The 23,837-nt window shown below is 39.5% G+C and overlaps 1 protein-coding gene across 1 annotated transcript in view; it reads right to left on the bottom strand.

The window, feature by feature from the left end:
• Positions 1-1,349: 1,349 nt before the first annotated feature.
• Positions 1,350-23,837, bottom strand: part of epha4b (eph receptor A4b) — a 162,270-nt gene continuing 139,782 nt past the window's right edge. The window contains exons 15-20 of the mRNA XM_041802821.1: positions 17,739-17,791; positions 11,837-12,046; positions 8,915-9,064; positions 8,572-8,765; positions 5,481-5,621; positions 1,350-5,256 (exon numbers count right to left, since the gene is read on the bottom strand). Of these exons, the coding sequence (XP_041658755.1) occupies positions 5,157-5,256; positions 5,481-5,621; positions 8,572-8,765; positions 8,915-9,064; positions 11,837-12,046; positions 17,739-17,791 (848 nt within the window). The 3' untranslated portion in view covers positions 1,350-5,156. The remainder of the gene's footprint in view (positions 5,257-5,480; positions 5,622-8,571; positions 8,766-8,914; positions 9,065-11,836; positions 12,047-17,738; positions 17,792-23,837) is intronic.

The raw sequence follows: 23,837 nt of genomic DNA, 5'->3' as shown, positions 1-23,837 counted from the left end.
AGGGGTCTGGGAGGGGATAATTGGAATCAGGTGGCCGTCAGCTGATCACAGACTATCATGTCCTGTATGAACTAACGTTGAGCTTCATTTAACTGTTAAAGGGAATCAAAACTGAATGTTGCATCATCGAATCAGATACAACTAGTTGTTACTGTCTTGTTCTGAGAATGTTAAGGCTCGGTTATGCTTTCCTCCCCGCTCCCCCAATATTTCCCCGCTCCTCCAAAAGCTAGGGGTAGCGTCTTCAAAAATCACATCTGAAAATTAATATTGAAAATTTCTCTGTGAACAAGTTAAAAATGTCCTTTTTGGTTATATTACATTTAAAAAAGGATATCTCAATGTATTTCCGTTTGGGTATTGAGTGTATAATCTACCAGTCAGAATGGTCTCTCACGCTCTTTCTAGCAGATTTGGATTCTGGCTTTTCTAATGGGAACAGTGAAGGGAAACTAGGGAGAAAGAAATAGACCAAGAAGAGGGAAAGAATATTTTCATCTGGAAGGATTGATAGATGGAAAGAGGGAAAATTGGATGAGGAGAAGGAAGGTAAAGGTGTAGTCGAGGTCACAGTACTTGCCGCAACCTTCACGCAAAGCATGGATTGGAAATGGGATGAAAAATGGAGATCCACAAGGCCAGCAGAGAGATAAAGAGGGAAACAGTAGAAGGGGAAAGATATTGAGGAAACCTTGAATATTTTGTCAGTCCAGCTGTGTGTGTGTGGAAAAAAGAGACAAAGTGAGCAAGCGATAGGGGAATATGGACCCTAATATGATGGGCTAAATGAGGTGTAATGGCGGTAACATGGAGTGACAGCAACTGGGCCAGTGCATTAAGGGGTTAACCAAGGCCAGGAGTCACTGACCCTCCCCATCCCCTGGGACTGAATTATCCTTCAGTGAGACACACACACACACACACTGATAATGAAGATGTGGTTGCAGGAATGGCCATTTTTTACAATTCAAGAATGTTATGATGGGAATTTCACCACCGCTATCACCATTAGAGCAGAGCTGGGGACAAATGAGACTCCCCTTGAATTTCCCAGTCATGCACTGATTTTCTGCAACACTGGTCAGACACTAACCAAAACAAAATTTGATACCTTCAGGCTTTGTTACACAGAAAACAATAATAATAAAAAGAATTAATTAAGTGAGGGGGGTTCATAACACTTTCACAGGCACTTTGAATTTTTATTCTGCTCCTATTCTTCCTGCAGTCCTAAAGTAATTTCAGTGTGGAAGTGAAATGAAAAAGCACATTTCCTGTGTGTATAAAAGAGAAAAAAAAGGCAGAGAATGTGTGAAAGAAAAATACACTGCAGGCTTCAGGTGAGAAATTAGAAATATTAGCATATTTATTACAGCAACATGAAAGACATTAGAATGCCTACACCCTTTACAACAAGCAACGCAGAGGAAACTGGCATGGGGACAAATAAGCATTGTACGGTGTCCAAAGAAATAGAGAGAAGAGATTCTCATATGAGATTCACTCATGAACATTTACAACACAGATCCGGTGGGGAATGAATGACAAACACTGTAGTTTGGATCAAGCAAACCGACCCACATACTGACCTTGAAAGGGTGATTAGTGACACAAATCGTTCAAAGTGTGGGTATGACATCTCAGATTTTTTCAGTGGAAGTGTTGAATACATTTTTAAAGAAGGGGAAATTGTCCTGACTTTGCATGAGGAACCTTACACATGAAAAATTTGCAACCACATGCCAAAATAGCCAGAACAGTAAGCTAACCACACCCCTCATCTGCATATCTGTCTTATCAACAAAAATCTTCCAAGGCAAATAAATAAAAACAATTCAATTTCTATATCAGCTTCTTTAAGTCATCACATATTTTCAGAACAAAATGTCTCTTCAGTTCAGAGAAATCAAAGTGAAAGTGCTGTTGGGGGGGAGTCTACGGGATGTTACCAGGGTGTTGATGTGAGGTCATCTTAAGAACACAGATAAATACTACCTGTACATACACTTTACTCTTAAAATCGCCTCTATAGGGCAACAGAAAAGAACAATAGCTCAGTAAATAAGGCATCTAAAAGGCCAGCGGTCAAGGGTTGTCCGCTAGAGTGAAATCATAGAGTTAGCATGAGTAGAATGTACCATCAGACTCAGACACTAAGATTGAGTTGTGAAGTTTTCTGCTCCTATTGAACGTATGCCTCATGTATTTTTATGCCTTTCTTTTACAAATTTCAAAACAACAGGGCAGATAAATCAGATTTAAAGCCTTGTTCCACTCCCCAAAGTGACAGTAGACTGTGCAGAGGAGTGAATGATGCGAAGCTGTACATGTCAGTATTGATATTTACTTAAAGCTGTTCATACACTGTGATAATTTCATCCAATTCAGACATGATTTTAGAGTTGTGCACCTCTCTTGAAAGTTGTGTCAACTTTCAATCAGATTGGCTTCATTTGTTATGGAGTATACATGACCAGACTACAGCCAAACCAGCTGTTTCAGACCAGCTGGATGGATTTTTGACACGTTTGATATTTTAGTTGTGATTGTTGTCACTCCCACAGTGAGAGCAGAAGATGAGCAGAATCCTCAACTTTGGGGCATTTTCCCCCTTGTTCCATGTTAGACAACGTCTCAAATCACCATGAAAACAGCAGGAATGACCTTCTAATTACAGACTTTGCTTATGCACTACACCAAACACTGACGTCAGGGAGTTAGTTCACAGATTATCAGAAGAACACAGGTGATACTAGTCCTGTGTGAGTAGCACTTTAGGTCATGTTTAGACAATGATTTAATCTGAAAATTGCAACCTTTTGCTGAGTTTTGGCAGTTCATGAAAATTAAAATGTTTTAGTTGCCTAAAAATGGAAAGTTGTGAAAGTTTTGGATGTTTTCAACTGCATGTAAATTGTTATTATAGAGATCTCTTTTGAAAATGGGGGCTTACACATATTGTAGTTCCAGCCAATAGCTATACGGGAGCAGGCTTTTTGCACATGCACATTATGATTATTTCTTTGTGAACGAAAGCACATGTGCTTCTTGTCACACTGCCAGCGAATGACCTTGCATGCATCCTACAGTAATTTTTGTCATTTTAGTGAATCTGTGTGAAACGTGGTTGTCTGAACGGTGAACAAAAGTCAATTCTGTCCCCAGTGGATTCTAGCCTTAGGGATTTTATCAATTTTGACAGTTTGTAATATCCTCTGATGCAACCTTAGAAACTGTGTGCAATTACCGGTTGAAATAATATACCAATTAATCTAGTGTCTTTGTAATAAAGGTCCATTCCACTCATTCTAACACTATGGTATAAACTGCAGTCACAGTCACCTGTCAACCAAAGCTGAAGCTTTGCACCATGCTACATTCCTTTGTTGCCAACAAATCACCTCTCTTCACTTTTCTCCTAAACAAGTACTTCAGAAATCTCTTCTTCACAATAAAAGTACATCATCATCATCATCATCATTGTTATCATTACAAACATTCTAACATTGGAAATCAACTCTGTACATTTTTACACTATGATACAATCATATATACTGTACTTTTATGCCACTGTTGGTCCTATAGAGTACCACATATATTAAAACTGAGATTGGGAATACACTAAAGCAGGTTCAGTGCCTTGAATGCAGTGCACACAGAGAGGGTTGCATCATGTCGTACCCCGTTAACGTGAAAGCAGCAAGTGAAAACAAACAAACCATTGAATTTGCTTTTGCTGTAAACATTTTTTTCGAACACATCTCATGGTTGCCTGTTTGAAAGAAGAAATGCTTGAAAGAGGTTGACTGATAAGAAAGTGAGACAGAACAAGACAAATAAGTTATCATTATTTATGAAATTTATCCTCTTATTGTGGTGCACGTGAAAATCAACACTATTTTTCATCTTTGCAAAAAAGGGCCCATTCTACCGTTCTTTCTCCTGAAGCAGACTATTTGAGAGAAAAAAAACAGTTATCACTGTGACTGGTCTTGTGTCACCACCCAGCCTTGGGAATGGATAAAAGGAAAGAGCACTGCAAGACTTTTTAATACTGCCTGACATGTCAAGGTAGCTGTACATGGCACAACACTGGAAAACCACTCTACACACTCTTAACAGTGTCAACTTTATCACGACCTTGGCACCACCTTGCTCTTCACAAAACACCTGAACTTTTCTGAACACACCTGAAACATAGGAAGGCAAACTCTAGGGCTAAAAAATCCCCAACATTATACTGCGGCTGATTTAGAAGATGCTGTTTTGCAGAGACAGTCAGTTATGGAAGATTTAAAGTTTATTGTGCTGTTTCTGTGCACTTGGTTACGACTGAAGTGCAGGCAGAATAGCTAAACGTGCACTAGGGTTGCTGTGGAAGTGTGTCTGACTGAAGTGGCTAGGGAAGCCCTTGTCCTGATCAAATATAGCAAGCAAAGCTAGCGAAATCTACATCCCTGTCTATATCTAAAGGTCCATTTCTGTTCCCCCTCACCCCACACATTCATCCAGACTCTTGGCTCGTTCATTGGCTTGAGAGCAATGGAAGGGGCCGTACATGTACTGAGTAATGGGTTGAGCAATAATAAACCTCACCAACAATACAAACGTTAGGTCCATCTCTACGGTTGTGGGACACACAGCCCATATAAACATATATCTACACATATACACACCCTCTGACCCTCTTTAGACTCTTCAAGGTGAAATTTGAAAACAGAAAACTCAAAATGATGGTAAAAACCAACTGTACACCTCACAGACAGTGATGATAATTATATTCTAATCATGTTTTTTTTGTCATTTCATTTGTTAAAAATCTTTTTTTCTTCCTTTTCTGAACTGATATGATGTGAAATGTCCTTGTTTTTGTCTAGATGTGGACTTGTTGTTGGACATGTGTCTCTCTGGCTGTGTCGCTGGAAGTCTGTGTGCTTAAGCCGGTAGTGCCCATCAAAATCAAGGATGGGAAGAAAGGTGATACGGCAAGAAAGTAGTGAAGGAGTCAAGCGTCCATGTTGTCTCCATCTCAGTGTGTCAAAATCAATGGCTCGCCAGAGCGCAGAGTATCCATTACAACTCCATTTCAGTGGGGGAAACTCTTCACAGGAGCATCCATTTTGGCTCTGTCCCACTGTGTGTTTTTGTGGAAACTGTTATACTTGGATGTGCGTCCCTTGGGTCTGCAGGCTCTGCACGCTGGACAGAATCTTCTTCTGGTGGCCAGCAAGATTTACACCCATTTTGGCCAATTCACTGCAGGAAAAACAGGGAAATTACAAAAAGATCATTTTTAATGACACATTTAGAGAAAGAAAATCAAATTCCTTCTTTAAATGCCAAGTAGCTGCTGGGTTCTCTGGTCTAAGATACTTAAAATCACCTTCTTTAATTTCAAATGACACTCAAGTGGAACAAAATTGGTCTCTACTGACAACGTTGACCTTTAAAATGTTTGATGAGTCACCAGCCGTTTGTACCTGACACTGATGTAGAGGATTGAGTCCAAGCTGACATATCCAGAACTGGCAAAATTCTCCTTGTACTGTCCCATCTTGATGGCCTCCAACCACTCATCCACTGTGCTCACACTGAACTCTGGGGTTGACGGGTCCTCCCTGCTGGGATACAAAGTGCAAATGCAACTCAGTGAAATATATCACCCTGCTGAGTGGATTTAAAAAAAAAATGAAACAGTTTCTGACTGGTTTGAAGGTCAAACATGTGTCCTTGGAGAGAAATAGTGAAAACTACCTCTTGTTAGAGCATTTAAAATAATGGGAACTGTTAGCAGCACTCTTAAAGAGCTACTTAATACTCATTCATGGTGATGGCTCTGCATTCAGAGAGAAAACCTTTTAATTTAGCAAAAAACACAGGCTGACATCTCAAATCCACTGTGAACATAAACCCTGAGCTTGAAAACTGGCCATTAGTGGGTAAGTATGATTAATGATTGGTCCCTGTGCTGCCCTCCTTGTACACACACTCACAGCCTTACTTGTGAAAGACTCGGACATGTTTGCTTGCGTCCTATTAAAATAAATTGTCTTCTGTTTATGAATTTGCATGCTCACACTCTATTAAACATTACATTCACAGCATAGCAGGAGTAATGAAATCTACAATTAAACGTTCATACTAGATAGTGTTATGCTGATTATGCATCCATTAAAGCCAGAGTCAGTAATGTACATGTTTAAGACTCTGGTATACAATGTCTGTTTCCTCATTAGTACTTTGGAACTGTTGAATAAAGTCTGAATGTTTTCTGTTGGCTTTGAAAGGGGCTAAAACTTGCTATTGTTGTTAAAAACATCAGCTAAATATAAGGCATATAAATAAACTGGCTTTATTCAACTTTCCTGTCAACTTGGATTTTCATTTTCTTGATATCATGAAAATATGGTATTTTATAAAAATTCTGCATCTTTTCCTAATCCTATTTTTCTACTGTCATTGAACACATCATAATGTATCCATCAGTCAGCACGTTAAGTGAGCTAATTGACTTTTCTAGGGATTTCTACATGTTTCGACATTGCATTCATATCTGTAACTAACGGGAGCTGCTCCAAAGTTTGGCAGTGTTTTTCATGGACTTTTTGAGCTGAAGCCAGTGAGTACATAGGCTACTACTCCAACGGTCTGAGTTTGTTTGGGGGGGTTTCAGTCAAGGGCCAGCTATTGCGTTTTGGTTTGATTTGATTCATAATGCTGATGTGTTCTGAACTTAGGAATTGATTGCCCTACAGCTAGAGTGTTACTTTAGGCCTACTTGTCTGTTTCCCTGCACCATGACCGTCACAGTAAGGAGTGCAGGCGGGAGAGAGGAGAGACAGCAATGCTTCCCCCTCTCTGATGTGTTTTCTATCTTCAGTTGATCTGAAAAGATTTTTTTCCCCCATTCACCTTAGTAAGCATGCTGTCTGGACATTATTTACTGTGATGTTATCATGAACAGTTTTCATGGTAATTAAATGATGAATGGTATGATAACCATGGGGAAATTTTATCATGGTCATCATTGATTCTGGTAACCGATTCATCTCTTATCACATCACATCACACTTTATTGTGTTGCATCATACTGTATCATATGGTATCGCATCACATAGCATCATATCCTATTGTACTGGATCGTGTTGTATTGCATTGCACTGTGTGTCACAGTAACATGTTATATCATATTGTATTGTATGGTATTGTATTTTATTCTACAGTATTGCATCACACCAAAAGGTATTGTATCACATTGTACCTTTTTGTATCATATCATATCATATCGTATCATATTGTATTGTTTCGTATCGGTCGTATCTTTTTGTAATGTATCATATAGTATCGTATTGTATCATTTCATATCGGATCGTTTCCCATCACGTAGTATCCCATCGTACCCTCTTGTATCATGCCATGTTGTATGGTATTGTATGGTATGGTATTGAGTCGTATCGTGTCACACCACATCACATCACACCTTATCACATCGCATTACAACACATCACACCATACTGCATCGTACCAAATCATATTGTATTGTATCGTACAATATTGTATCATATTGCATCATATTGCACCACACTGTACCCATGCACTGCATCCAAACGTATCGTTTAGTATTGTATTTCATTGTAACATATCGTATCATACTGTACAGTATTGTATTATATGGCATTTTATCATATTGCATCGAACCATATCGAATCCAAGCATAACGCAGGGTAACGTATTGAATTGCATCGGATCACTGTATTGCATTGTATCACTTTGTATCGCATGATTTTGTATCACATCACATTTTCTCTAATTACATCTTTACTTTATCAAATATAATTTGTCATTATGCAACTTTCTTCAATTATCACAGAACTGATGTGTGATATTGTTACATTTTGCATTCTGCGGTATCATATAATATCATATGCCACTGTATCGTATTGTAAACTGCTGTATCATATCCTATTGTATGATATTTTGTGATGTCATGCCATGAAATAGCCTATAATTCCAAATACAGGTAAGAAAGTGAAAGGTGAAACTGACAACAAAATGTAAACATGAATCCTGCACTGTATATTTTTGGAGAATTTTATATTGTCCATTTTATCAAATTAAATTGTCTTGTGATACATCAACTATCAGAATTTTTGAATCATGATATTAAAACAGTTATGATTATTGTGGTCTTCTTATCTAATAACATATTTGTATTGCACAGTATTGTATCATTCTGTTTGTCCCATATGGTGCTTTGTCATGCTGTGCCATCAGTTAGCCGGTGATTTCTATTCCCTCAGACTATAGATAGGCCAGTGCCAGCATTTGTCTTTTCTCTGCCAAATAATAATATGGTCAGAAAGAGAAAAATGGGACCTTGCTGTAAAAATGACATTTCCTTTCTTCCCTATTTTCAAATCTAACAAAGTACTGGAGACTTACAGAGTGGGTGAAAGGCAGTGATGTCTTCAGCGCATTCCAATAAACTGATTAAAAGTATCTCACGACTGTGGGATGTGTCAGTGAACATGTTCAATTCACAGCTTAACTTTTTGACTTTCTCCCACTGACCATGCTGAGCTGTTGGCCAGCTCTCTGAGGCTGGCTGGGTTTCTGATGAGCTTGTCCAGGATTGTGACAATCTGTCCAAACTTTGGCCTCTCACTGCGTCCCTTCTCCCAGCAGTCCAGCATGAGCTGGTGCAGCACCACAGGACAGTCCATCGGAGCGGGCAGACGGTAGCCCTCATCTATTGCTTTGATCACCTATGTGGAAAAAAAGGGTGATATATCATGCTCAGTGATTGCTACAAAACAAGGAATATTTGGTGAGATTTGAGCCAAAGATTGAGGAAAAACGTGTGCTTGCTCTTAGTTTCAGTGAGGCGACCATGATGTATGTGTTTGTGACTCACATCCTGGTTGGACATCTCCCAGTAGGGTCTCTCTCCGTATGAAATCACCTCCCACATGACGATACCGTAGCTCCACACATCGCTGGCTGAGGTGAACTTCCTGTAGGCTATTGCCTCTGGAGCTGTCCATCTGATTGGGATCTTCCCTCCCTGGAGATGGTTCACAACACAGTCAACACATCCTCACCTTACCAAATATATCAGCTTAAACCACATATTTTATCCTGTGAGTAGTGATGTAAATATTGAGAGGACTTCTAATATGTCTGCTGCTAAATGATGTATATTAAATCAAGCTGACAGAACAGATTAAAAGCTGGTGATTGCAGAGAACTCTCAGCACCCTGCCTTGAAGAACAACAGTCGACATTAACTTCACACAATGGCACACAACACAGGGTTTCTTTTCAGCAGTGTTTGTTCTTCCATTGACTTTCTTTTGCCGTCAATTTTATCTTCCATGCTGCTCCTGCCTTTGTTGTGATGCACAGATCAAAAGGATTTAATAAAGCTCACTGTATGGGTGCAAAAGGAAGTATGATACCCTGCCCCCTCTCCCCCTCTCTTCTCCTGTCTTATATACACACACACTAACACACTGCACCTCTATAGGGCTGGGTTCAGCTTTTTAACATGCGGCAGCTGCCTCTGCACCACCTAGCATTCCCCATCTCTGCTTGGTCAAAGTCAAATAAAAGACAAAGCTGCCAAGTCACTCGGCACTGTACTTTTGTCCACGCCATCCCCATCTCTCTTTTTTTCTCTTAACTGCTCTCACCGGATCCTCCCCCTGCCTTCCTCTGATTCTCTCTCTCTCTCTCTCTCTCCCCCGTCTCTCTGCCTCCCTCAATCTCAGTCTTATTTGATACCCACTCCCCTCCGCCATCTCTACCTCAGCCCTCTTGCCCCTCACCCCCGCACCCCACTCCCCCAATGCCTGCAGCTCTCCATCTAGGTCTCCTGACATCAGTGGGAGTGTGTGTGTGATTGCAATAGAGCAGTCAGCGGCTGATACACTCCTCCCAGGGCAATGCTAATGCCATATTAAAAATAACATCCCCAACACTTCCTATGAATATGAATAATGCCGTCTCCTCGTGGGCATTTTGGATGAGTTACTCCGTGGTGGTTTAACTCACTGACGCTTGAGTTCCTTCATTCTCTCTGACTTCTGTAGAGGATGGTGATGTCTGCAAAGACAACACTGATTTGACTTTGTAGGCAAAAATATGAAGGAAAGGAGGAGTTTGTTTATGCATTATAGTGTTTCCCATATATGCACAATACTTGGTGTGGCCGTCAAGGTAAATTCACTGGTACCCTGGTATAATTGTGACTTTGAAATACCAAAAATTGAGTTGTGATATTGCTGTTAAAACTCAACTTTCTTTCCCTGCTTTTTAATATTTTTCTGCCTCTTTGCAACTGGTGTTATCTTGCATTCTTTATTTTGGATGACTGTTGTGATACATGTCATCATCAGTGAGCCTCCCCACATGCAGATAACCTGTTGTGATAATGCAATGTCCAATCTTTTGTTGTACATTGTGCAGTGACAATAAAGGGTGTTCTATTCTAATCATGCATAAATGCAAGTAATGCTACTTGAGCGTCTTTTTTATAAATAGTTGATGAATGTTGTTAAAGTAGCAGAAACTGAGGTTTCCTCCATTAAAAAATAATAATACTGGCACACAGACTACATTCTCAAAAACATCTTCATCCACATGGAAATGCAAATTGTCACACAACCCCTCCCTGCAGTGTGGTGTATTTATGTTACTCAATTCTCCCCAAGACGGCGTGAAAATTTAGGATTTTCTCGAGGAGTTTTCTTATGATCAGCTTTGTTATCTAGGTAAAGGAGATAAAGAAGTTTAAATCTTCGGAAAAAAGATTGTCCTCCATGAAAACATTCTAGAAAATATAGCGCCGCTAGCTGTGTAACCTCTGTAGATAACAGAGGTACATAGCTAATGTAGCTCAAGCTTACACAAAGCAGCTACTCACCTATGTAGCTGAATTAGCTCTAGTTACGTTAGCTAAAGCTGGGGTTACTAAATCTTTCTTAGCTATAGATAACAACACTACATAGTAATGTGATGTAATTATTTCATGAATGTAACTGCCAGTCTTTGTTTATGAATAAAGCTGAATTTAAAAAAAATGTAAAACTGGAAATACTGGAAAATCATATAACTTCCATTCCAAAACATACAGCATCTCAGATGAACAATCTGTTAGAGTGGCTGTCAGAGATGACAGAGAAACTATTCATCAGTTTGATTTAAGCTACTTTGTCAAATGTGTAAATTATCGGGGAAATTTGAGCATTTTCTAATGTTTTCAACATTTTCCTTATTTCATTTCAAACATGTTATTGGTGTGCTCTGATATTTGCCCTACATGTGTTACATCTCTTTTTTATCCTGTTATTTTCAGAGATTTCCATTGAACTAGTAGAAAAAGATGTTTGAGCTTTCACTCAGAATGAAGGGCAGCCTGCTTTTGTGTCTTGGTCTGTTTGTGAATGTTTGTAAAAACTGAGAAGATACAAATAGACTTTCGATAACCTCTGATGCCTGAGGGAGTCCAAAATAAAATATTTTTAAAGCTGAGAAAAATAATGTTTTACCAATCTCTGACTGCTGCTGTTTTATTTGTGGCCCATCATTTAGGTTGCCGCCTGTGTGCTCCCTATTTGGATTTCTTGGAGTCAACCATATCAAGGATGGGTTCTGATTATTCTAGGGCTGATTTGGATCAGTTACCACTGCCCTCAGGGCTTTTTCAAATCAATGATCTTTCTCTGACAGTTACTCAGCAGCCGTTGGTTTCAATATTGGACTAAATCCAAGCATTTAGAGAGGTAAATGGCTGTACCAGGAGAAACATTTCTGCCTGTTTGAGAGAGTGTCTCACCCTTGTAGTGTAAGCAGCCTCTGGGTCGTCCTCTAGAACTCGACTCAGGCCGAAGTCGGACACCTTACACACCAGGTTACTATTGACCAGGATGTTCCGAGCTGCCAGGTCTCTGTGAACGTAGCTCATGTCCGACAGGTACTTCATTCCTGAGGCGATGCCACGCAGCATGCCGACCAGCTGGATCACTGTGAACTGACCGTCGTGTTTCTGGAGGGAATGAGGAGAAGAAAGAGGAATTAACACACAGCAGAGAGAGTAAATGCTTCTGCAGAGAGGTAGAGTGATTACTCCAGGTTCATTCAGCAACCTCAGCAGGAAGTGTAGGTTCAATCCAGGATTCAAGAGTCTGTAACATCAGCAATCTGCACATCTGACACTCCTGATCAAGACTGAATCCTGTGTTGACCTCTCTTTGGAGGGCAGGCTGGCTAAAAGACGAATTTCTCCACTAAGGGATCAATGGAGGCTACCAAAAAAATCCCTAATCGCAGAGGATAAGATCTGACAGGGAAGACAAAACTTTCTAACGCTGACTGTGTGCCCGAGCAGAGCTCACTGGATTTTAGTTTTGAGCTGCGTTTGGCACAGACAGAGCCTGTTGATCGATGACGGCCTAGCTCACCTTCCTCTGCCAATTATTTCTGCCCTGAGCCAGTGGTCCCCGTTAAAAAGTCATCCACGTTATCAGTCACCCTCTTCCCTTTATATCATCTCTCCTTTCCTCTGTCTCTCTGTTCTGTCCATCCATCTCAGGAAGAGAGAGAGAGCAAACTCTGTGTGTTACTTTGCTCCAGTCTTCATTTATTTATCTATCTTTCTGCATCTGTGAGCCCTTTCTCCATCACTCCTTTCTCCCTCTCTCTGTGTCCCTCGGCAGCTGTGGAGTAAGTTAATTAGCCGGTGGTTTTGTGAGATGCTGATTGATTGGACTGTCTAACAAACCTACAGACTTCCTCTATCAATCTGCCCACCACATCGCATTGCCAGGAAGAAGGGAGGAAGGCTGGGTAGAGCAGAGAAAAAAAGAGAGCAGAGAGAAGACAAATGCAGGGCAGAGAGGTTGGACGAGAAGATGAAGGAGACAAATGAGAAGAGTCAAGATCGGCAAAATTTGTTCCTGAAAGCTGACGGGAAAAATGCAGTGTAGGGAAGGAAGAGCTTCTCTGACTGAACAGTGGTTTTGTTATTTCTGAGGGTCGGCTGCTTACTAAATGGTCAGCATAATTAAAGACACATATGGAGGCCAGCAGCACGGCTGAGTTCTCATAAAACTGATCCTGTAATCATACTGAGCCACTGTGGACGGTCTTTATGAGCCTTGTTACAATACATACTGTAACACACAACACGCACAGAGTGTGGCGTTGTGTTTGTGTGTCTCTGGACTTTAAAGCCATTTTTTATCTGTCAGATTTCATTTCATTTTGTGTCAGTGTTGCTGATGGGATTGGTGTCTGTTTAGCAGCGGGGCCTATCATCACAGGCTTAATGGCTTTAGAGCAGTGCAGTGATTTTACTGGCTGACAAACAACTCTGCATATGAATCAGGAGGATTTTAAATTTGAGGCAGACCACGATCACAATAAGCTTCACATCTGGCTTTATGCAGAGATCCCAATTTGACAACAGAAGTTCACCACTTCTGGCTTAGTTTGAACAGCTTTATAATAATACTTCACATCACAGACTGAAGTCTATACAAGCATAAGCAGTACTTAATTATAGATAATTCAAATCCAGGGGATTAAATTATTTGTTGCATTACTTTTCAGTACAAGCATATACTACAGTCAATCGTCATGTCCCAACTTTTTGAAAACATTCATGACAAATGATGAAAAGTTGATGAAATGTTATTGTGTTTTTAAATCTTGCTTCAATGCCAGAAACACAGGCTGCAACATGTTTTATTTCGGGGAGATTTTCCCTATATGTGTTGTACACAGTATTTGATAGAGGGATGTTTTAAAATTCTTTAATTTAGAACAGGGATGTCAAACTCAAGGGCTAAATCTGGCCCCTGGAACAGATGAATCCGGCCTGCAAGATTATATCACATTTCTGTTGTAACTGGCCCATCAGTATGAGGTCTGCAGATTTCCTCTAGAATAAAAATGTAAACTTGTCCTTGATGACTTAAGATATCCTTGTTAATTCATAAAATCTGAAAAATTAAGGAGTAAAAAAAAATAATATAAGAAGTCAGGAATGTAGGAAAAGAAATTAAACTTTTTTTTTCACACTTGGAGCATTTCAAAGAAGAATCTTTGACTTATTATATATAATATTTTGGGCTATTAGTTTCATAGTTTTCAAATTTAAGTCAGATTTTGACCTTTTTAACCAATTATTATGTATTTTATCTGATATTTTTAACTCTTAACTTTGACCTCATAATCCCATAAATTAACGTTTTAGACTCACATTTTATGATTTCAAATTATATTTTGACTTTTAATTTCATGATTACAAATTTTATTTTATATTTTGCCCTGTTAAACTTGTGATTTTGACTTTCTTTCTAATAAATTTGCCTTTAAAAACATTACTTTTCAATTTCAATTTCATGTTTTAACCATTTTGAACCAATAGATTTTTTTTTTCAGATTTCGAGCCTTTAAACCTATCTTTTTAACTTTTCAAATTTCAACGTCATTTATCATCAGTGCTAAGTATTTTTTTTCATATTCTATTACTGGTGAAATGAAGTTGACAGTTTATGGTTAAAAAGGTGACCCCAGCTGCGTTTCCATTACCCTTAGGGTGGGTGGGTGTGGTTTAGTTGCACTGTGAGCCTGTAAACAGTGGCTGCCGGTGAAGAAACTAGCATGAGTGCAGCTATAGCTGGACAGCATTTCTATATTAGAAGAAGCTCAAACACGGGCACTGAAAACTTCTCTTTGTGAGAAAGGTTTTTTTTTTAATCTCTTTGTCACAACAGCTTGGGCATGAGTTTGAGTCATTGACTGGCTCCACTGATAGTGAACAATGACAGCATCTGCCTGTTGAGCTCATGTTTGTAGTTCACTTCCCAGGTTGCTGCATGTCTATATCATATGTTTTGTTGGTTTGACTAGCATTACTGGTAGTAATTCTACGTAGAAATGGGATTTAAAGGCAGCTTTAGGGCAATACTGGTGGGTACAAAAATGTTGCTTGAAGAACTGCTCAGGGTTATTGAACTATGCATCGTTTTGTTAGTAACTATATAGCCTCAGAATTAAAAAGTCCTGCTTATGCTGTTTAAGAATTATCATGACTTCAAAAATGTGCTTTTGTGTTCCTAAGTGATAGATTTCATAACCTGAATTTAATGCATCATTACATTTCCCTGCATTCACCTATTTAAGCTTCCTGCCTGCAGATGTACTGCTGTTTTACAGCCTCTTACTATTATTCATTCTTCTATGCTATTATTTTGTACCAAAACACTGAGTCAAACTCCTATTACTTAAGAAAGTACTTGGCATAAAAGTTGATTAGGATTCTGATTACATCCTTAATTTTCAATGAACTTTAATTAATCAAAATGTACACCATTATCAGCCTTTCTACTGCCATTAAATAAAAAAACAGGCTTCTGATTGGCACTTTGAAATTGCTTTCAAACCTCCTGCCGATTTTACACTAATTAATTTAATTTTTTTTAATGAGCCTAATATCTCTGTTAGGTTTCCGATATGTTTCAAAGGCCGACATGAAGGCCTAAGAAAACATCAATACGTGTAATTACATATTGAGTAACAGGCAGGCTCCTCAATAACAAAGCCAATCCTCCACAGCCTCGCATGGATTTTTAAAAATCTGCTCATTGATAAGAGGCTCTGTCGTAACCTTGAGTAAAATCAGCTTTTTAGAACTTACTTTTGTAGTTCTCAGTCACAAGTTTAAACTTTTAGTTCCATCACCTCCTCTACAAACGCTACTTTGTTCAACAATCCTGCTATGATAAGGGTCTCCTTGAATATTACCGCTGACTGTTTTCTTTGATGGTCATTATTTTTTCTTTTGAATCCTTTTGGCATTTGTTGGTTATTTTAAATGTTTTTTCTCGGTGGCCATTTCGACTTTTAGCAACCACAACCACAGACCTTTGATATTATTACATTAGATTTAAAGTGGACCACTCTTTCTGTGTCCCCTGACAGAGCAAATAATGCACACAAAGCAATACTTCTCTTTGTTTTATTAGCCATTTGTCAGCAGTCTGCTGCTGTTTCAGCTCTGGATCATGGACACTAAGTGCATTTCATAAAGCCAGTATCAAACCTTATTCGATTAATATCTGTGTGTGTGTGTGGGTGTGTGTGTGTGTATCCATACCCGGTCAACTCTTATAGGTCTGAGACGTTTCTGCACTTTTATTAGCTTTTCCTTTTTCTGTTTTGCACACTGTTATAACACAATTATAGTGTTTCAATGAACATCAAATCTTATTTCAACTGTGCCATTAGCCTAGTGGTAGGGCTTACTGTCAGCTAGTGGACTAAAGTTAGTTTCCAGCCCCAAGGTCATGTCAGACAGTTTCAAGCAGACTTTTTATGTATTGATAGGCTATTGACGGTGGTAAGTAATAGTTTTGCCGCCATGTTAAGACTGTGGCTCAGTCCCATTTCTAACTTTTACCCTGTCCCCTTGATTTTCAGCGCCCAGCGCCCCTTGAAACAGAGGTACATGGCATAGTTGTGAATCTTCCCCTCAAATATGGAATGACCCTTCAAGATCCTGATACACCATATGAACAAAAGTATTTTTCCACACGTTAATTATTGAATTTAGTTGTATAAATCAAGCACCTAGCCATGCCTAGCCTACATTTGCAAACATTTGTGAGACAGAATGTCGTTCTGAAGAGCTCAGTGTCTTCAAGCGTGCAAAAAGATGGTTTCGAAAATTTCATCCCTGCTGGATATTCCACAGTCAGCTGTGAGTGATATTATTAGAAAGTGGAAGTGTTTAGGAATGACAGCACCTCAGCCACGATGTGGAATCCTTCATAAAATCACAGAGTGGGGTCAACATCTACTAAGGCATAAGGTGTGTAAAAGTCACCAAAGCTCTGCTGATTCCATCGCTGAAAAGTTCTGAAGGCCTTTTTTCTATTCCAACATGTCTGTGCCCTAGTGCGCAAAGCAAGGACTATAAAGACATGGTTTGATGTAAAAGAACTTGACTGGCCCAAACAGTGCAGACCTAAAAACCAGCAAACACCTTTGGGATGAACCCGAGCGGAGATTGCGAGCCAAGCCTTCTAGTCAAACATCATTGCCTGACCTCATAAATGCTCTAAAGAGGAATGGGCACAAATTCCCACAGAAACTTGTGGAAAGCCTTCCAAGACAAGTGCAGGCTGTTATAGCTGTAAGCTGTTTCATATTGTCAACTTTTAGGTGTCTATCCCAATGCTCGATGGATTTTTTTGCACCTGTTTTATTGAAAAAGCATGCTTTTGTCAGGCCTGGCAGCTTATAGTTAAATGCTCAGAAATAAAGGGCCATTTCAGACATTTTTTTTTCTCTTCACACTGAGTTATACTGTTTCATTTGAGGTCATAATTAAGTAATGTAATGAGAGAATATGGCTCATGAAATCGAATCATCTGAATTTAAAGGATACTTCTAACCTCAGTCATTGATTAAATCCTTTGTCGACTCTGTTCAACTTTTGTAAATCAAATTTCCGAGCTGTGGTAGATGAAGGACAATTTCATCGAGGTAGCTTTAATACATTTTGTAAAAGAACGTTCTCTCAAGAACAGTCAATTTGGGGGAAAATGAAGTCCTCACTTTCAAATACTTTACAGCAGGGACATCATTTCTCACACGGCCTTCATAAAGACTTGCAGCTCTGACCTTGGGAGGAAAATGTGATTGCTGTGTTCCTTCAAACTGCGACTCACCTTGAGGAAAGTATCCAGAGATCCGTTTTCCATGAACTCGGTTATGTAAAGAGCTGAGGACAGAGGGGAGGCAGCAGAGTCCACAGCTGTGACCAACCCTCCTCTCCGTCTCTCTGGGGGATAACATGGCATGTCGTCATCAGTCACACTGACAGCCTCTAATCAGGCCTCTCCATAAACGCCAGGAGATAATTAGAATGGACCAATCCACCACAATATGTGTGTATGAGAAAGGGGGGGGGGGGGGGCTCCTGAGATCTCATGAATACTAATCAGCCTCAGGGGATGGGGGGGCTGTGTGGATCGCTGTGCACCTGCACCTGCATGGTTGTGTGTTTGTGTGCACGCCTGTGGGACGAAGGGCCCGTGAGTGACAGGCCGCGTGCACTCTGGTCCCCTGCATGGCATCTGGTCGGCCTTACAAATGATTAACAAAGTACCTGCAACCACACACAAAAACACAAATGCACACATGCTCGCAAACCAAGAAACAGCAGTTGGGTCTGTTTTACAGGGGTCTCTGAAGTCACAGCCCCCCCAAAGCCAAGCATCACCAATCACAGACAAACACGCAACAAGCAGTGCAATGGTGATGATGTGTGTGTTTGTGTGCACGGCTTGTAAACACAGTTCATGTCAGCTGTGATGAGTAGGTAGCATTTTTCCAATCAGACCTCAAAGATGCTGAGGAGAAACAAAGAAACAACAAAAAATGATAGACTAAAAAGGAAACACATCAAGAAAAAGGAAAAGAAAACTTTCCCCGTGTATTTTAACTTTTGTATCCATTCTATTTGATGCTGATGACACTGTCGTGTACTAAAGAAGATGTGATCAAGGTTAAAATTAGTGCATTATTTTCTAAAATTGCATTAATCGTATGCTTTTCGTCCTTTTTAGCACACTTTGGTGAAGCCATTGCAATGTCTCCCTGCAGCCATGCTGATGTAAGGCAGTTGGGGGGGGGGGGTGCTCTGACATAGTCAAAATTTGATGTATATATTTTTTAAAGATTGGGATAAGAAATGAAATGTATGACGGCATGTTTTGGCCTGCCTAAAAAGATTGAAATTGTGAGTGAATATTAGAATTTTTGGGGGAAAAATCAGATTTTTTTAGATTATAAAGTTATGTTTTTACAAGAAAGCAAACTTAGAATTCCAGAGTTTAAAAAAATAAAAAATTTAGGATAAAATTTTAAAAATACCCAAGTTAAAAAAGTATTAAATGTTGACATTTGAAACTCAAATATTTCAAATTTTTAAAACTGTAAATTTAGAACAATAATGTAAAATGATACAAGGAACCAAACTGAAACAGTGGGTGGATTATTGACTTTATAAACTAAAAAAATTCTACATTTTGGTTCGCCTATATTTATGATTGTTTCAGTCAAAAATGTCTGTTTTCATTTTATTGTAAATGAATGGCTTTTTAAACATTCCAATAAGTTAAGAAAAGTATTTTTTCTCGAAAATAATCAGCTCCTCTTCATTATTGTTTTTTCTAGGGTGAACAAAATAGACAGTAGTTTACACATGAATCTTCTGTGAAGCACAAGTGTATGTGGGCCTATTATGTTGGGATCCAAAGTCGTCTGCACCTTGCGAAATCACATTTAACTTTTACTGTTCCAATATTTCCTTTCCAATCCATACTAGGTTTATTTTCTGTGGTTAAGTTCATGTCATAATCTTCAAATTGCTAGAGCTCCTTTTCTTTCAGAATAAAATCATTTTTTCTACAAACAGGAAATAAAATTCTGAGATTAATCACAGTTAAATGAACTTAAGAAAAGTGAGAAACTTTTGCCTGGTAGATAATCTATTTGTTGTAACAATGCTTCTGTTGGAACGCCGGTTTATTTCCCTTTAAAATGGTGCCAGTGTTTCAAACTTAGTTAACTCCCACATTTTGACCAGACAGATTCTTTATTCAAGGCTTCTAAATTCGAGGACAGTTGCAAAAAGATTTTTAAAATTTCATCAAGTCTTTTCCTGGTTAAAAAACACAAATGTCTTCCATTTTGCTTCCTTTACATCCTTTGAAATTGATTTTTTTATCAGTGGTAAAGCTTTTTTAAAATTGAAAATAACTTAAAAAAAGGAGTTAAAACAGCAAAATAGATGGAAACCAAAGATTGAGGGGTGTGGAGGGAAACATCAATATAACAAAAGTAGTGAAGGCGAAAAAGAAAAGAAAGGAAGACAAGAAGAACAAGGAAAATGTAAAGAAAGAACAATAAATGAGAGAAATAAAGCAAAGAAAAAAGGAGGAGAGAAGGAGAGAAGGGAAGAGGAGGGGTCAGAGGCATGTCAGGGATAGGCAGGAACAACACCACTGAGGCCTACAGTGAGATTGTAGGTAAAGACAGCAATACATCACCTTAAATGAATTCACTATCTCGCCACCGCAAACACACACACTTTGACACACACAAACAGAGTGGCCTGGTCTCTGGCGGTGGTGTCGTCTTTGACAGTAACATTAGTCTCAGGGATAAAAGTGAAAGAGAATTGGATTTTCTTCTGCTGGGGGTGAGGACTGCTGGTCACATTTATCTCCACACAGGGCCTGGATTGTGTGCAGTCTGTTTCTGTGTGAGAGAGAGGAGGCTGGTTTCAGGGCACAGCCAGCTGTAGAGATGGAGCGATGATGACCTCCTGATTTAAGCTCTGATTGGAGGAGAAAACGTACCTATGTTTGTGTGTGTTTCTCACATCCACTGATAAACCAGTTGATGGAAGTGATGCTGACTGAGAGGAGGTCTGACTCTCCCTAGATGTGTGTGTGTGGGTGTGTGTGTGTGTGTTTGTTCTGCCATACAGAATTGTGTCTCAGAAAATGCACGCCATTTGAATTAGAATGCATAAATGTTATTCAGGGTGTACCCTTGCAGAAAAGACAGTCATACAAGTCCCAATGTCATATTCAAACTACACCGCCATGAATGAAAAGAACTGAAGTCTGTGTACAGATTTTAACCCCATTCATACTTCCCTTCAGTCAAATACACAGCCCTCCCACCCTCTCTAATACAAATAACCTATCGGCTCAGTGGAATGGGGGATGCTCCTGCCAAGTTTGTCCATGTCTGAACAAAACAATGTGGCAGAAACTTCCACTGGCTCGATGGATCAGCTTATCCCAAGCTGAGCTCAAGTAAGGCATTCAGTACGATCAGCAAGTCTCTTGAACACCGAATTTATGATGGACTAGAGGGGATGCCATGCCAAGATAAAGCAGAAAACATACTATTACTACAGGAAGTGGAAAAGCAAGGTTTTTCCACTAATGTAAAGGATACAATGTAGTACCACTGCCTCAGCTGGCAGCAAAGAGAGTGCCACCACACTAGGGGAGAATGCTACACAGAGGTAGGCATTAGTGTGCATGGGTTTAAATCATGTAATCATGTCTGGGGAGGGCCCCTACTGTGTCTTTCAGGAGTTAACGGCAACTTTCCATGGAACTTCCCTTCATGCAGCACACTATGAATGCTGAAAAGTACTTAAAAACTTAAAAAAACAGCAATCTCTATTCACAAAGAACAACACTAGAAACTCTAAGAAAACAACCACAACTGTCACATCTTTGTCATGCGTAACGGTGCTACACATGGATAAAAAAAGCAGCTGGGAGTCTCAGACTTTACTGACTTTATATACACATCAACTATCATTTGTTTTAAAGTCATGCATAGGTGGAACTGTTCTCCTAATCTCTGGAAAGTTTGAGCATCATAAAAACCAACAGCTCTCAGACAGCAGGCTAATCTTTACTTTGCTGTTACCAACCTCATCATTATATTCTTAATGCAACAAGGACAATTTGCATAGAAAGAGGTGTTTTCTTTCCACATAACTGCATGATTGCTCAGCGTCTCTGCATGCCAGTGCGTGTTTGCATTGATTGGCCTACAAAACAATAAGGGGAGCATTACAGCTGTGCTTTTTGACTTATTTACGAAGTTTTGAGGACACACTTTATTATGGTGTATTAAAAAATCATCACATCGTTTGCTGCATTAGAGGCAGACACATATTTGAACATTTTTACACAGCCATGCCAACTACAACCGACAAATAACAGCAAATTAACCAGGATTTCTAACGCCAACATGTGACACCTCTCCTGTGTTATCATGTTTGATTTAAGCATGAAGAAGCGCTTTCAAGAGAGCTCACTTTAATGAGGGATCGTGGAGCATGCCCAGGTGCTTGTAGGCATTTCAACAAAGTCCACTTGTTCTTCAGCTTTGTCACTTCCTCTCTCAGTTCTAATGAGCCCAGCGTAGTTTCCTTTCTTGACATGAGTGGTGCAACAATTTTGGATTTTAAGGAAAATCTATACATGCTTAGGATTTTTTATGGCACCTCATTTGAATCAGTACACCAACGAAGTCTTCTGAGAGTCATCAAGGACAGCTGGTGCAACAGGGTGGCATGCAAATTAACACAGACAGACACAAAGACACGCTGCCAATTATAGAAGTAAGATTAAAGGCTGTTACTAGAGCTCTACCAAGAGCATAGGTTTAGATATCTAAAACTCTCCATTTCCACTTATAAAATCTACCTTCCTTTTTTTTGTCTCTTCACTACTTTCAACTGTTAGCGGCTGCCTCATTTTTGCACTATTACCCATTGGCTTGGCTATGGTTTGCCTCTGTTCTTAGACCTGAGCATTCTAAGCATTCATTTCACAAACATAATATCAAATGAAAATCATCTGACAGTCATACTTCCTGCTACTGTACAATGCAGTGTTCTGTGCTGCAAAGCTTTACTGCAAGTTGTATGAAGCAGATGGTTTCACTGATTTGCAAAATATAGGCTGCTAACAATAACAATAACAATAGCAATGCAACATTAAACCCTCTTCTTCTGCAGGGTTAATGATCAGCGCCACCTGCTGCTCAACCTGTTGACCTGTTGTAGCATTCTTGCTGTGCAGTTGATAGAAAGTAGATAGAAATGCACTAATTGGCATTTCCTTCAGCTGTATTTATAGAAAGAATGTTTAATATTTGCAGAGCATTCAAATAGAAACCACAAGTGTTGCAGAGAGTCTCTGCACTTTTCTGACTTTAGTAGTAGATGTTACACAGGTAAAAGTGGGCTCTCAGATGAAAAAAGGTTGTAGACCAAAGAAGCTATAAACCTATGTCTGAAAACCAATTATAAGTTTGGACAACATGTCTGTGCCAGTGTGGATGTGTTTGTATTTGTGTCTAATCCTGTGAGTGTTAGCAGTGAAGGAGAATATTACCTTCAGCTTCAAGGTGTTAACCGCGGTCAAAAGAGACACACAATGAAACACATTCATCTTGTTGTGTTGGCTTAGAGCTCCATGTGAGCCTGGCATGAGTTCACATTCACTCTGATATCACTGGCCATCATCTGGACACCTGCCATACAGAATTATCCCTGCAACTCTGAAAGATAACAGAGGTAACCAATAAACCTGACACACATGCGCCCACCCTGCGCATGAGCTCATATTGCCTTCTTTCTGTCAGGTGCTTGCACAAACACTCGACAGAATCATTGACTCCTTTCACTTCTTGTTGCGACATCACATCCACACGCTGACGGGACGGGACCTCTTCAACTCAGCTTCGACAAACAACCACAAGCGTTCCTCAGTGTCCTCCTGAAAGCGAGTAATTAACTAATCATGTTCATATTCAGTCGCATTTATTTCCTTTCAACGCCTTTGCAAAATAACAGCCGCTCGCAGAGTGTATGGATTGGTGTGTAAGTGTGTGTTTGTGTGTGCAAATTGGGTATTGATGTTCTGCCAGGTGGAGTATGTTTTGGATTGGATCAGAGAGGATTTTGCCCTTTTTTTGCAGCTCTTCATTAAGTGAGAGAAGTAAATGTCTGGGATCTTTCAGGCTGAGCACGAAACACTTTTTCAGCATTGATTCTGGATTGGAAAAAAAAGGAAAAACTAAGTCTGAATGTCCAAAGATACTTTTCATAAAAAATGTGGTTAAATTGGACAAATGCCACAAAATATATAATTTCCTTCTTTATAGTTTGTTTATTCCAGTGATAAAAGTTTGACAAAAAGAGGAATGAAGTTGCATTTCTC

This window comes from Cheilinus undulatus, linkage group 13 (genome assembly GCF_018320785.1).
Source record: "Cheilinus undulatus linkage group 13, ASM1832078v1, whole genome shotgun sequence".
NCBI lineage: Eukaryota > Metazoa > Chordata > Actinopteri > Labriformes > Labridae > Cheilinus > Cheilinus undulatus.
This window is presented reverse-complemented; position numbering and strand designations above follow the sequence as displayed.